This window comes from Vidua macroura, chromosome 5 (genome assembly GCF_024509145.1).
Source record: "Vidua macroura isolate BioBank_ID:100142 chromosome 5, ASM2450914v1, whole genome shotgun sequence".
Lineage (NCBI taxonomy): Eukaryota > Metazoa > Chordata > Aves > Passeriformes > Viduidae > Vidua > Vidua macroura.
This window is the reverse complement of record NC_071575.1, coordinates 6,589,387-6,605,010: the sequence shown is the minus strand read 5'-3', so window position 1 is coordinate 6,605,010 and position 15,624 is coordinate 6,589,387. Positions and strand designations below refer to the sequence as shown.

Sequence of the window (15,624 nt, the reverse complement as noted above, 5' to 3'; positions counted from 1 at the left end):
AGCATCCAAGGTGGTTGCTTTTGGGAAGGAGAGTGTTTTGAAAGGTCTGCGGCAACAGTTGGCCTCATGAGCCTTGCTGTGCTTGTTGTTTTTACACAGATGGACCTCTCTGTGGAAACTCTTTACAGCCTCATGCAGGAGCGCCAGAAGAAGTACGCCAAGTATGCGGAGCAGATCCAGAAGGTCAATGAGATGTCTGCCATCCTGCGCCGAATCCAGATGGGCATCGACCAGACGGTGCCGCTGATGGAGCGGCTGAACAGCCTCCTGCCAGAGGGGGAGCGGCTGGAGCCCTTCTCCATGAAACCTGACCGGGAGCTGAGGTTGTAGCGCTCTGGCAGCTCCCCGCCCCGTTACCTTCCACGCTCCACGTTCAGCACGGAAGCACTTCCAGCAGGCTCCATTGGCAGGTGTTGGGAGCGGGCAGCGCTGCTGCCTGACTCTGTGCCAGGGAACCGGAGGGAGAGCGGCGTGAGCTGCTGGAGCCACACAGCCAGGAATCCAGGAGCTCCCTGGAGGAGATGATTTACCATTCTCTCAACTCCCTCCTCTTGCCCTCCTGTCTCCTCTGCCACTACACTGCCTGTGCAGACACATTTGTTTCATTGCTGTGACTAGTTGTGGTTTACAGAGGAGGAATATCCTTTCATCTGATTTATTTTTTTTACTAAAAAAATTGAAAGGGATATGGGGTGTGACGAACCCTCTAACATGCTTTTTGTGCCATTGGGGTTTAGACAATTAGATGACTGGAAGGTATTTCTGAGATCCCCTGGCCTTGGAAATACGTGTGTTTTATAGGTGAAAATGTGGGAGTCAGGAACTGGCTTACTAAAATCTGGTCATTATCATAATTAACGTGGTTTACATGGCAAGGTTTTGGCATGTCCTTGAGGCTCCTGTTTCTATGGGCTCACTAATTTATGAGGCTGTAAAGGAGTAACTGTTCTAGATATGTATGTCTGTTAATGTAAAGCAAACCTTAGCGTTCCTCTCCCCCTTGCCCTGACAATGTCCCCATGCCCCAGCTGGTGGCATTTTGTGTCCCTCTGACAGGCACCGGTACCAACCTGCTCACTTTGCATCTTAAAGTTGGACACAAGGTGTCTTTTTTCATTGGGAAACTCGAGTTACCTTGGTGCTGTCTTTTTTACCAGTGGGGTACAGCTGCTTCTTCAAGTGCATGAGGGTGGAGGGGAGAGACACGAGAAGTCCTTTGGCTCTTTGTGTTGGTTTAGCTGCCCTTGTGCCAGGAGCTGGTGGTGGCACGCTGCTGAACGACTGAAGCCATGGGGCCCTTCTCAACCACCTGCTCCAAAGGTGACAGGATGTTCTTGCCTCCTGCCAGGTGAGCCAAGGCTGAAGAGCCCATGAACCACAAGGGTTGTCGTGTGTCAGGAGTGCAGTTCCAGCAGTGAGGACAGTCAGGGACAACCCAGCTTCCAGTACAGCACAAGGCAGGGTCATTTGCCAAAGGCAACTTGCTTCAATATGTCTTAGTACTTAAGAGCAAAAGGTTGTCTCTGAGCATTTGAAAGTAAGAGTGCAGTAGGTTTTTGATTGTTAATAATTATTGCTTGCTGGCAAGAAGTAACAGGCTGTTCTCTTGTTGCATTCCCAAAGGTCATGTAATGTGAATTTTTGTCATGCAGACTGCAGCCAACTTAGATGTGCACAGTGGTGGATGGATCCCCGGGCCTGCTGAACACTGTCTAGATGCAGAGTCCTGTAGAAATGAAGCCCCCTGGAATGATGCCCTGGGAAGTGGGACTGACTGCTTCAGGGAGGGCAGGGAACTCACCAGGGGGGTTTTTAGCAAAGGCAGCAGGTCTCCTTGCCTGCTGCTCCCACCCCAGAGGTTTTACCCAGTTATACGTACATAGGCATATGCTGTGTGTTGCCCAGCATAAAACATGAGAATTCCATCCTTGTTCAAGCTTCCTGCCATGTTTTACACTTGGATTGTTAAAAGCTTACATGAGGCTTAACCCAGGAAAAGCTGCTTGTCATGGCCATGCCCTTGTGGGTCCTCGTTTCCATCATGGAATGTGTCTCTGCCTCCCACCATCAGAAACAAGGATACTGAGCTGCTTTAAATAGTGGCTGCAGCCATTTTTGTCCTCTTTGTCCAGATGATTCTGTCTGGATGTTTAAAATGTGTGACATTCAGCTGTCTGCCAGACGGGATCATGAGTGTCCCACACCCTGGTGTGCTGGAAACCTGTGCCAGTGGGAAGATCCTGATACTGGATGTCAAGACAGATGCTCTCTCCTGTAAGGTACTTCTCTGAGGCTTGTAGATATTTGGGCTCAGGCCATTAAGTATCAAATCAAAGCATTGCTCCCTGCAGTGCTAATGAGGGCAAAGGAATAGTATTCCCAGCTGAAGGCTGCAAATCAGTTCCTTCCTCATTTGCCAAGGCGCTGGGCTGAGAATAGGAGAAAACCTTTGTAACTAGGAACACTGGTCTTTAAACTTGTGGCTGTGCTGCTGGGCCTCACAGACAGAGCTTCTTGAACAGCAAGGGTAGGTTGTGGAAGGCATAATAACTGAACTAGAAAGAAATTAGAGCTGAAATGTGAAGGCCAACCTTTTCCAATGCTCACATGTCATCACCTTCATTCCACAGGTGATAGTCTCTCGTATGGGTACTGTAAGAACATGCACCCTCTAAATGCCCTTGAATGATGGTTTACAGTTTTATTTAAAACATTGTTACTTCCTTCAGGAACTGTAAGTCCTTGGCCCTCTTGCTGAGGGGGAGATGTGTCCTGCCACATCTTCTTGAGCTGCTGTTTGTTGCTTGGCTGCTTTTTGTTGGCTTTGCTCCACATGCTGCTTTCAGCTTCAGCTCAGATGCAAGTGATGCTCAGGGTAAAGACTGATCCTTCCCTCCCATGCTGTTTAGCAGGAGCTTGGAGATGTGCCTGGAATCACCTTTCTGCATATGAATTTTCTTTTCCAAGCCAAACACTCTTGGAGGAGGCCTCAGGTATCTTTTGTGAATGTACCAGCTGTTACTTCTACCACAAATGTAGTGCTATGAACAGTGAATAATCTGGTGTGCTCCCCTGAAACCAGACACTGCTGCCCTTTTCTGTTTTCTGGTGGTGTGTGGTCTGAGCACAGGCTAAGCTTCTTGATACATGATCTTGTGAAAAGCTGGGGAGCAGGATGAGTCACTGGAGCTGTGGTTCCCCTCTGCCCTGAGCTGCTCTGGCCCTTCCCCTGATTCTGCTGTTGCAACTCCCCTGTTGTGCTGCCACTGGTGCTCCTTGTGTCTCATACTGGTCACTGTGCTGCCCAAGCAGAGCAGGTATGCTTTCTTGTTTCCGTTGTTTTTGTCACTGTATGCATTGACAGGGTGCTAAAGTGCCAGCCTACCTGCAGGGCAATTCCTGTGAAGATCTGCTGAAGGGGAGAGAAAAGAATTTTTGTTGTTGCTTTATTTTTTAAATATATGTGTTTTAAATTAAATATATTTAAATATCATTAAATATTTTAAAGTGTGTTTTCCCCTCCTTCAAGCTTTTACACAAAGAGTAGAAATACACGTTTTCACAGGCCCATTGGTTGCATGAGTCAGCCCCTCTCTCAGACTGTGTGCCAGTAGTTTCCCGAGGTACTGCTGGAACATCCCTCCTGTTCCCAAGCTGCCAGAGGATATTTTGATTGCCAGCCTTGTGGCTGAGCACTCCATGGTTTCTGGGTGGTTACTCTGTTCAGCTTCCTATGTGCTCCATGTTCCACAGCTCCAGCATTAAAACTTTTAGTGTGGCTCTTTTCCAAGTGTGTTGTTTCTCCAATTGTCTTATTGCTCATTCTTCATTCCCACTTCCCACCGTGGTGTCTGGGCAGTGCAGGCCTATCTCAGCTTTAATTTGCAACCACTCTGTGACATGGAGGTGGCTGATTTCAGCTGCTCTTGGGCTGCCTCTGCCATGGGTTTGAGAGGAAACATATCCCTAGAATGAAAATAAATGCTGGTTGGTTCCCCCCCCCCCCCGATGGTGTCCCAGTTCTGGTTGGCACTGATGTCCAGTTTGAATAGAAGATGTGAGCAGCAATGCTTGGGACTTGGTATTGGGAAAGCAGTATGGTGATGAACTCTCACCTGCACAGGTGATACTGAATAAAGAGAGAGAGGCAGATTTACAAGGTTTCTTTTTATTTTGCTGCTGGTTTATTTTTACTTTTTGGATTTTTTTTTTATGGCCTGATGCCCCAGCCTCATAGTTGCCTGTAGTGTCACACTTTGGCTTTGTACAGCAATGGAGCATGGTGAGGGTCCCTGGAAACGGCAGCTGAAATCCACTCCTCAAAGTGAGCGATCTCTTGCAGCAGGACAACTCTCCAGAAGTGTTTGGCAGCATTTTACATGCCAGGAAAGCAGCCCCTTCCCAAGAGGGGTGGGTGTTGCAGAAGGCAAGAAATAGCTCGCTTTCCTTTTCTATTTATGGTGACTCTTATTAATGTTCTTGGAAGTGCAGAATTAGCTCAAGGCTTTACTGCAGAAATACTTCAGTTTGCCTCAGAGCAACCATTTGGACCCGAGGGCCAAGAAGCAGGTTCTGCTGCAGGTAAAACACTCAACAACTCCTTCCTCAGCCTTCTGTATAAACGGGTACCATTTCTGATTTTATTTCATCATAACATACAGGTAATGTTCATGACACAACAAGATGAGAAACTCACATCTCTCTGAACCATTTCACCAGCTTGCCATACACCAAACATGCCAAGTATGCCACACACCAAATGCCATACGTTATATTCATATTGAATATGTACGCTTTTTTTTTTTTTACATTTTTCCCCTCTCACATTCTCCACTTTGCTTTTCAGACTTCTGCAAACCATTTCCAGTATTGTTCAGGGACAGGACTCTAGTTCAGGTATGAGCCAGGCCACCACTCTGTGCAGGACAGGGGGTTAAGGCTTCCTCCTATGGGAACCTGCCCCCTATAAGTACTGAGCCTATTGGATTCATCCAGAACACACTGGGAGTCATGAGGAGCCACAAGACCAGATTTCAGTTCTTCAAAAGGCAATCAACCAAACCAACCCCAAACATACAAAGAAGGGGAGAACACACGTGTCTGAAGGAGCACAAAAGAGGAAGAATCTGTTTCTGCCTCTAGGGATTGATACATGTTAACTCCCATTAACTGGTTTAAATCAAAGCCACGGGCTTTTCCTGAAATGTGGCTGAGAGGAGCCCTGTTCAACTGTTAACATAGGCAAATACACACACAGCTAAAAATAGTTGTGATGTAATCACTTCCACTGGAGATGTAAACAGAGACAAGTGGCAGCACGTTCAATGAACAGCCAGCACCTGACACCGTGTCCAGGGTGATGTCAGCCTGATGTCAGCCTCTCCCTTGCCCAGGCCCTTTGTCCAGCCTCTTGTACACGCAGCACAAAGAGCCTCTGGGCTCAGTGACTCCTGGTGCCTTCTCTCTCTGTGCCTTTTGCACTTTTTAGGATCAAGTTAATCAATGCTGTAGCTTTCAGTGCTATTTTCAACGGTCCATTGTAGGAAATTAAAGTCACATCCTAGCCACAAAACAAAACAATGACAAAAATCTTCTCCACTTTTTAATATAGTAAAACCTGAGATTTGAGTTACAAACTAGCTAAACTTACAGTAAAAAAACCCCAAACATAACCCAAGCTGCTGACTTGAATTAGGGCTTCAGTTTGCTGCTGACAATTTTTTTTTTAAAGCTGTTGGCCAGGGTTAATTATTTATTACTACAATTTTCAGCTGCCTGCACTGAAATGGGACAAAACAATAGTTTTCCCTCAGCGTGTTCTGAGAGGTGCTGGGGAAGGCCCTGGGGGCAGGAAGGATGCAGCTTTACACAGTGGCTCTGGTACCATCGCTCGCTGACCATAAATCTCTCATGGCAATGTGCACATGTAGCCCAAGGTGAGCAGCAGCCAAGCTGGGAGGGGAAGCAGCTGGGTCGTTGTCAAAAACATGAGAAGGGCTGTGCCTCATCTCCTGTGAAACCAGGGCTGTGACACCTCCTCGAGATTGAGGCGTCTGCCCTGGGGTGCAGAGGGTGAGAATGCTCAAGGCTGTACCTTGAGCATCTGCAGTTACACCTTGGAACTGCTCAGTTAAGGACAAAAGCCCTCCTCAGCTCATTTTTACCTTAAAAAAAACCCAAACCCAAACATTTGAATTGTTTTTCAGCAATTGAATTGTTAATTGGCAAGGAAAGTGTGTTGTGGCCACTCATACCAGCCACTTCTCTTGCATGTAGCTCTAGGTATCAACCACTCCTTTATAGCTTAGAAGCCAAAGCAGCTACCCCTCTCCCAGAAGTCAGCTTAATATCAAAAATACAAATACTTTATCAAAAGACTTGGGGAAACAGTCCTAAGTATGGTTCATTCATCTTCTTTTAAGAATTGCTGCTGAGCCACAACTGAATCATGTGCGTGGACAGCTTTAAAAGACAACAACCAAAAAAAAAAAAAAAAAGAAACGTGGCCAGTCATTACTTGTTCACATTGTTTATGAACTCACTACCAGCATGTGGCAGCCATACAGCCCTAGTTTATTTTATGTGTTTTTGAGGTACTGGGGTTTTTTTTTCTCTGAAGCAGCTCTCTAGCGAATCACCTACAGCCTATTCATTAGAACAATAGTTACACCAGTATTTACATTTGTCTGAACGCCGTGTTCAGACCAGCCTTGCTGTAACCGGTCCCTATGGCCTTTGGAATCGCTCCCAGTCCCCTTTTCATATAGGAAAAAGGTCTCCCTCCAGAGGTTGGCTCAGTGTCAGGGCTAAGGTGCACTGGTGAAGATGCGAGGCACGGGGAGGGAAGAACAAAACTAGTTCTGACAGGTAGGAGCGTGGTTCAGTGGAACCAGAGAAAGGGTTTGACACCAAGAGAGCTTCCTTGTTAAAAGCCACTGAAAGGATGGGCAATCCATTGCACAGAACTGCTTCCTCTGACAGGGAAAGGTCCGTGAAATGTTCTACCCTTTTCCCGGAGAGGGGAGGAGAAAAGCCCAGCAGCAACCTTGGTCTCCTCGGGCAGAGACCGCGGTCACTTCCCTGCAGTACCACCCTTTCTCCGGTTCAAAGCAAAGCCTCTGTTTCTTCCCTCCCCCCACCTTTTTACCCAAAGTTTCAGATTTACAGGGACCTCTCACACGCTGGGGGAGCAGCTCTGCCACAGTCACAAGAGCCTCTGCCCCTCAGGACACTTCAATGATTTCCATGCTGCCTGAAAAACTTGACTGACTGCCCACTTTGCCCAGTTCCTCTCTGGATCTGTTGTCCGACAGGATGCTCTCCCCGAACTCCATCTGGCAGCTCCTGCGCTTGAACTGCTTCTCGAAGGAGCTCTCCTCGTGCCAGCTGCGCCGGGAGTCGCCGCGGTCGGCCTGGCGGGCCCGGCGGCGCACGGCGCTGGGCTGCTCGCAGCCCGAGGGCAGCTGGCTGCAGCTGTAGGCGGGGAACGCGGGGCTGCCCCCGAACACCGCCGAGGCCGAGTAGAAATGCGAGGACTCGGCGGCGAAATACCAGCTGTTGGTGAGGGACGAGGGCTGCGGGGCCAGGATGTCCGAGTGCCAGCCCTTGAGGCCCAGCCCCGCGGCGGACTTGGCCAGGTGCTGCTGGCTGGTGGAGAGCCCGAACACGAAGTTCGTTCTGTAGGTGTCCTCCACGCTGCCGCTGCGGTGCAGGGGGTACAGCAGGGGCCGAGGCGCGGCCGCGCTGCCGCCGGCCCGGCCCGCGTGTGGCCGTGAGGCCGGGCTGTCCAGCGGCCACGGGCCCGGGGCCTCCTGGGGCCGGGCCGCCTCCTCCTTGTCGGGGCTGCTCCCCGGGCTCTGCTCCGACACCTCCTGCACGGGGGAGAACTGGCACAGCTTGCCGCTACCCTCCAGGGCAGCCGCGTGTTTGTAGTACTCCAGCGTGTCCTCGGAGGAGGCGAAGCCCTGCACCGATGCGGTCACGCAGCTGCTGCTCGCTGAGTAGGACACGGATTTGATATCCAAGGAAAAGGAGCGCTTCAGCCGGTTGCTGTCTTCCACCTTGTCCAGGGAGACGTGCAGCCCGTTGATGGCCTGCACCAGCGGGCCGTCCTCCAGCGGGGCCGGGTGCCCGCCCCCCTTGGGCTTGGGCTCCAGCAGCTCCGAGGCGGCGGAGAGGCAGAGCTGGCCGGGGGAGAGGCTGCCCTGCCCCACCTCCAGCACCTGCTCGCTGCTCTTCTCCAAGTGCAGGAGTTTCAGCTTGCTAATGTGGCCAGGCTGACCGCTCTGGTTCTTGAGCTTCTTCTCGAAGTCCAAAAGCTGGCCCAGGAAGTTGAAGTTGGGAGAAATTGTCGGCCTCTTTTCTTTCACAAATCTGGTAAGAGGGGACAAACAAAGCGAGAATTAATTCAAGAGCCTGCTGCTCAGTTATAAGACACCCTATACTGAATGTTGTATAACATCTACAGCCTATTCTTAACTCGGACTAAGATTCAATCAAGCATAAGTAACTTGAGGATGGAGTTAAAAAAAAGGCAGTTTAAAGCCAAATGATAACTTGCTGCATTGCTCTCAATTGTCTCTGTAGTTTAAAGGTGGCTAAAAAGTGTGCGGGGAAATAAACATTTTAACTCTTCATGATGTCCACAAGTGATTCAAGTGAATAATTGTCCCTATTTACTTCATCCCTGGGATCTTTGCTACCTTGGTTTCCGACCAGAGTAAAGAACTCCTGGAGTTTTGCATGAACAGCACTTGAGCTTTAGCCAAGAGACCACTTCCCATGTGCTACAGAGAGTGGGCGCCTCCCCCACCATTCCAGTGACATCACATGTTCCTGTCACCCCTCTCGTGTCACTACTGCGCTGCCCACCCTGTTTGCATTGTCAGGCAAGACAGCCCCCAGTACATTCTGACCTTGTCCAGCAAATGCCAGCGACTTCTGCCCCACGCTATAATTGACCACTGATGGGGTGACCAAAACTAGAAAGGTGCAAATGCAGCATTAAAACAAAAACCCTCTCTCAAGCCTTGCAGGGTTTCAGCAGTACAGGGAAAGAAAATTGCCAAATTCCTGGAAGAGTTCACCTATTTTGGGTATTTTTAGGTGCTGTAGGAAGCAGCCTGGCTGCCACAGGTGTGCCAATCCACTCATGCACTGCAAGTGCAATGATAGGGAAAATGTTTTGCTGAACCAGGATTCTAAATGTACAAAAGACTTGTATCACATTATTTCTATTATTTATTTCAAAGTTAAATATAAATACTTATTTCCTACCTGCCTGATTTGCAATACAGATAAATAAGTACTTTGCTTTTAACAGGCTGCAAAACAGAGGTGCCCAAATCCCTCCTCCTCCAGTTCTGGTTTTGTTGTTTTTTTTTTTTAAGAAACATTCCTGGAACTATGCTTAACCAGATGACAAGAGAATTAACAAGGGAAGAAACCTCGAGGAGCTAAATCCAGTACAAATACACATATAATGTGTCACTGGGAAAATTAAATACTATTAAAAATAAAACCTGTCTGGGGGAGTGTACAGAAGATGAGTGTGCAGTCATGAAAAGCGGTGTGAGAAAAATGGAAAGGTTGTACTTGTGTATGTGTGTACATGCTAGCACATGAAAAATGTCAAAACTTGCATTTTTTATTACTATTTTTTAAAACTTGCCAGAGAACAAACAATCCTAGGAGTAGTCAAGCTGACACTATGACCTGGAATATCAGATTGCACAAACTGATAGTGACAACTTCCACCAAGAAGTGTTAACACTGGCAAATGGAGAAATCTAGTGAGTCTCATCAGGAGAAATTCTGTAGTTTGTCCTCTTAGCATTTGATGTGAAGGTTTTTAGCAATTTGCTCCCAGGAATTCAGTCTTTGTTCATTTTTTTTCCAGTCAAAGTTGTTGTACTTGGGTTAGTTATTAAAGGAAGGTTCTTCTTGCCTGTGTTCTGGTAGCCTCCCCAACACTCTGTTCTTTCCACTTTCTCCTCATCTCCACTTTCTCCTCTGTCTCCAAAATACTGGGCAGTCCCAGATTTAAAACTAGAATTTTTAAAAATGAAAAGAGTAAGGAAAGCATGCTAGATCCCCCGACAAGTTTTAAAGCTTTGCAAACTTTTTCATCTCAAAATATGGATTATTTTTTCCAATTGGAAAACATGTATCATGTTTAATTCTTATGTTTATTTCTTTTAAATAGTCCATTATACAAAAGATTTTAAAAGTTTATTTCTTTGACTTTGGCTTCAAATAATAGTATCACCTTTTAATTTTTGTAATAGTGTCAGATAAACATTTTATCTAATGACTTCCACTAATTCAAAGAAAAGTATTTTTCTTTTAAGCCTGGCCAACAAGAGATCCCAAATCTAAATGAGTGAAATGTTCCTGCAGATGATTCTCCCTGAGCCATATCAAAGGAAATATGATGAAATATAAATTTCACAGCAGTTGCTCACTCCTAAGAGAAAAAGACTTAGTGGGATTAATCCTTCACACTCTGTTAATGCTTTTGATTAAGATACAAACTAGAATTTAATGCAGAGATTTCATGGAGAAATTTAGAAGCTCTCTGAAGAAGTTCCTTCAAGTGTGTGCATTTTAGCAGTGTTTAGTTCTCTGCAGCTCTGCCCTCAGCCACTACAGCCTGAGACCAGGCAGGTTTTTTCACTGAGCTCACACCTTGCACAGTATCTATCCACATCTACTGTAATTCATGCCTGTTATCTACCTGAAAAACCGAGCTTTAACTTCTTAACCAAACCTGTTCCATGCTGAAATTCCTGCACAACACCAAGCTACCAGCAGGCTCTAGTAAGGAAATGTGGGAAGTGTCCAAACACAGCAGGAGAGAGCTGTAGCTCAGGGACCTCTTGCATGCAGTTTTTTCACTGCACACATAACAACATTCAACAGCTTAAAAGAAAAGTTTCTTTGGAAATCATGCGCCACATGGCAATATCCAGTGTTCATCTCTCTGTCCTCATCCCATGTTTTAGGGATGGTGGTTTGGAATCACACAAAGGTGATTCCAAAGGGGCTTCTCTGCCCCTGCTCCAGGGCAATTAATTACTCAAACTGCTTCTGCATTACTCCTTACAGTGATGCACTAGCTGTGCCAGGGAGCCCATCAAAAAGAAAATCATCATTTTCTGTACAACACAACAAAGCAGTTTGTTTAAAGTAAATACAGAAGTTAACGAAGACACCTGGCGGGTAGGAAAGTGTTCACAATCCAAGTAGAGAAAAAATGGTATCTGTAAAGGAGGAAAATGAAGGGGGTCTCCACAAATATTACCAAATGCCAAAGTGATACTTCAAAATGCTTTCTCACATGGTTTTTGGTTGACTTCAAGAGCAACAAAGAAGCTTTCTCCATTCCTGGGCATTTCAGTTTCAGGCAGTTCTTTGTGAGAACTACCAAACTGCAGGAGACAGATCCAGCCCAGCATTTGTCCTAAGTGTGGCTGTAAGTACCTCAGTTCTGTCCTCAACCCTGACCATTCTGCTGTCCCTGTGGCTCACAAGATGCTGTTACACGTGTGTGTTTGTACACAACAGCTGTGGTTCAGGAACGATGCTCCCACCAAAACACTCCCAAACCATGCGCTGCTCCTCTGCAGCAGGATAGAGAGGAGAACTGGAGACACATGGGCTGAGATAAGAACAATTTACTGAAAACAGTGATGAGATTAGAAAACGAACAGTAACAGCACCATAGTAATGACAGAGGGTGTGAGAAAGAGGCAAATGATTCACACCATGTAGAAACCCCAGAGCACCTGACCCTGCCTCAGAAGGGATCCTTCCCCTGCTCCCAGTAGTGGCAGGAGGTGGCACAGAATAATCTCCAGGTCCTGGCCATGCCTCTCCTGGCCAGAAGCAGGACAAGACACATACATTGAATAGGCAGTTTACATTCCGTGCATTTGCCTGCTTGGATCAAAGATCATTCTCCAGTGGGCAATTAATATTAGCTGTGTGATATCTATTCAATACCATTAACTTGTTTCTGGAGGAAACCTATGCTTAAAACAAATGTGGCCAGTGAACTACCACTAATAAATGTTATTAGTGGTTAAATAAATAAATGAGAAAATGTTTGCTTCTACCCTTGGTCATAGAACCTTTTACTATCCACCTAAAAACAGGGCAACAGGCACAAGAGTTATTAGGAAGGGAAGATTTGTCCCTACCTGTAAGCTTCATCCAAGGACATATCCATTCTTTTCATGATGTATGCAATGGCAATTGTGGCAGAGCGAGATATCCCAGCTAAACAGTGCACCAACACACGGCCATTGGATGCTTTTGCTTTTTCTACGTGGCAAAAGAAATTGGCAACTGTCAAACTCAGCAGCATCATACCAGGATAAAAAGTTTTTAAAGAAAGCAGTGTTATTGAAAATTATTCAAAGCTTCCAGTTGAACTGCTAATTGGAAATCTCATGGAAGCTTGAAACAAAACTCACTTATTTCCTCTAGCACTGTGTAGTAGCATTGAGTATAGAAAAAGCATGACTACACACAGGAAATATCTTGCAGTCACAGCATAGCTCATTTTAATGTGCACATAAACAGCCCTATTTAGATGTCTGGGAAAGGTGATTGTTTCTAATTTTATATACAAGTAAAAAGCAAGCATTCACAATGGAACAATTTGGCTACTTCAAATATGTCTAGTTCACTTCCCAAAGGTAAAGAGAGAAGTTGTATGTCCGAATTTCTAACCCACTCTCTGCAGATATACATCAGGCATCTACGAGGCTGCCTGAAAGCAGCTCTGAAGTGTCTTTGTTCTGTAATGCAGGAACAAGCAGTGGCAGAATCTCCCCACTTTTTGCTCCTGTGCTTATGAAGTGATGCTGATCATGTCCATAGATCCTGAGGGTATTTTCACACTACCCTGAAAGAACTCAGGGCTTCTCCAGCCAAAACAGCACAGCAGACACACAGAGAAACCCAAACACTGTTTGAGAGAGAGAATTAAAATTTTCTACTCACCTATAAAATCGACTGATTTATCCAACCAAGGCAAAATTTTCTCACAAAAGCTGTCATTCACAGGCACTCTGAGGAAATGGGATTCTGGAATAAAATCAGGCTTTGGACAAGTATTGCTGGCATTCAGGACGTAGCCAATGTCATTCTGCTGCATCAGCTCCTAGGAAAGAGATGGAGGATTAAGCCTAGAAAAGTCAAATGGTACCTCTGGCACATTACAAAGCTAAAGACCAAACTGAAATTTGTGTTGGAATTGATCTAGCTGTGTAAGGGACATTCTTCTAGAAAAAAGACAACTCCTCAGCTTTGAATTCTTTTAACAGCTTCTAACGAGACATCTAGTGTGTCCAAATAACATATGGCCTGCAAATTCCATAAAAACAAAGTTAAAAAGAACAGAAGTAATGGTAGAATACCTCCTGCTACTCTGAAGCATCACTTCCAAGAGAATGAACTTTTTGCTACTTTGGTTTAAATTCTCAGCATGCAAGCTGACAACAAACACTTCCCACATGCAGTTTGCTGACCTGAATATGTGTTCTCCACATCACATATCTAGGACTGAAATTGCCCCAATACCACAGATATTGGTGGGAAATAGGAAATTAAATGGATGCCTCCTGCAGTCACCTCTCAAGTCCAGGAGTTTCTTGTTTCTGAGGGAATGTGCAAAACTCTCTCAGAGTGTCAAGGAAAGAGATTAAGATCTTGAATTAAACCATTTCCACACAGCACTGAGTGGCATTTTACAGGAGTCCTGCTCTGTGATGTACAATTTCAGTTTTCAGTCTCTAGGCCTCTTGCCTCTCAGAGAAATGTCACAGGAACAAGCAAAGACACTCAGTATACATTTAAGAGTCAGCTGGGATTTTAAGTAAGTCAGTTTTCATGATTGAAATAAAAGAGAGGCATCTCTTTTCTGCATCTTGCCATATGCATGGTATTTAGAGTTGTGCAAAGTAGTTTGTGATGCAGTGGGCACCTCAGTACACAATCATGTGGAAGAAGTACTGGAAAAGTAGAGATGGCTCCACCACAAGCAATCCAGTCTCCTCCAAGGAAGCATCTTGACACAGAAAAGCAATTTAGCCTGTAGAGTAATGCTTATCAAACTGCCGTGGTTCAGAGAGGATCTGGCAGCAAGTGACATGCAATACTAGGCTTGGACACTACTTACACTGAACATAAACACTGGGGAGCTTTTGGCCAGATTTCTATGGAAACTCTTATCTCAAAATAAACACTAAGAAAAAGAAAACAACCCAAAATCTGGTTTTAATCCTTTTTCTTTCATAGCAGATATATAATAAAGTTTGTCAATCCATAAGAGCAGCAGAATGAAGGAATTCTTACACTGCTGATTTCAACTGGAGATCTACCAGTAGAAAAATACAAAGTCATAAAGCCAAATGGTTGACTCTTCCCCAAATTCTTTCTGCAAGCATAGAGATCTTTAAGTGAGGAGAAACAGGGACATGCTTATTTAGCAGAAGAGCCAGAACTCTTATCTTGTTCAGTCAGAGCAGTCTAACATGTGATGTGGAGCACCAGTACCCCACATGCATGGCACAGCGTGTGTAGAAGGGATGAACATACACACACACAGGGATATCCCTGCATAAATTAAATGCTGAGTGAGAACCAAGAGCTGCAGGAAAGAAGTGAATCTACTTCAGTCACTTCAGAGGAAAGTGCACAAAGTCCAGCCAGTAGTAGTTGTAAACATGGAATTTACATGAATTCCTGCTAGGGAGCTGATTTTTGTTGCCTGGAGCAAAATGAACTTCTCCAACCTCTCATCTGAAGTCCCTCACATCAGCACATGCAGAGGCTGGAGGCGTGGGCACATTAAACCAATGGACAAGCATTATGTCATGAACACACCCATCCAAGGGGAACAGAAATATTATTTTCATCAATGGTAAAAAAAAAAAAAAAAGAAAGAAAGGAAAAGGACTGTGTGTGTCAAAGGAAGTTCTCAGCATTAGTGCTTCTTGCCTTGCTGATTTCCTGGGTCAGACTCCCAGTATAGCTCAGCTTCTTATCAACAAATTCCAGTATGTCCCTGTTTGCCCCTCTCCCTTCACGTCCCCCAGCTGAAGCACCAAGCTCCCTCTAGCCCTGCATGCCTTCCACAGCTGCTGCTGCCGCATCTTCCTTGCCTGGATTTCACTCTCACACGCTGACATGCCTAAAAGCAGGAGTGCTGTAAGGAAATATGGGAATATTGGGAATTATCCAGAGGGGAGAGGTAGTAGGAATGGGATTCCTGGCACAGGGCACTAACTGGACTCCTGGTATCATAAATGTGCCAGGGAATCCCCTGATCCCCAATATCCCCACCTCACTGTCCTGGACTGCACAGCTTTTCCCTTCCAGGATCCCAGAGCTATTCAGCAGCAAATCCTGGGAAACAATTACTGGCTTTAGGTCACTGGGCTGAAATACTGACCCCAAACAGCTCACTGCCTGTTGTCACTGCTTGAAGGAGAGCGAGGAGCAACTGGAATATCCACAAAGCACATGCAGGGTTCCTGAATTCCCAGGTATGAAGAGGGGGGGTGGTGAAGGTTTCACTAACAAATGGACTGCCACAGTCAGGTTTGTTAAGAACAT

General features: G+C 45.9%; 2 protein-coding genes across 6 annotated transcripts in view; one reads left to right on the top strand and one right to left on the bottom strand.

The window, feature by feature from the left end:
• BORCS5 (BLOC-1 related complex subunit 5) overlaps nt 1-3,785 on the top strand; it is a 57,341-nt gene extending 53,556 nt beyond the window's left edge. Inside the window, exon 4 of the mRNA XM_053977282.1 lies at nt 100-3,785. Coding sequence (XP_053833257.1) covers nt 100-330 — 231 coding nt within the window. The 3' untranslated portion in view covers nt 331-3,785. The remainder of the gene's footprint in view (nt 1-99) is intronic.
• An 833-nt stretch (nt 3,786-4,618) lies between these two features.
• The window catches only part of DUSP16 (dual specificity phosphatase 16), a 63,059-nt gene continuing 52,053 nt past the window's right edge, over nt 4,619-15,624 (bottom strand). For all 5 annotated transcript variants that reach the window (XM_053977281.1, XM_053977277.1, XM_053977278.1 and 2 more), the window contains exons 5-7: nt 13,009-13,168; nt 12,201-12,324; nt 4,619-8,373 (exon numbers count right to left, since the gene is read on the bottom strand). In XM_053977281.1, coding sequence (XP_053833256.1) covers nt 7,224-8,373; nt 12,201-12,324; nt 13,009-13,168 — 1,434 coding nt within the window. In that variant the 3' untranslated portion in view covers nt 4,619-7,223. The remainder of the gene's footprint in view (nt 8,374-12,200; nt 12,325-13,008; nt 13,169-15,624) is intronic.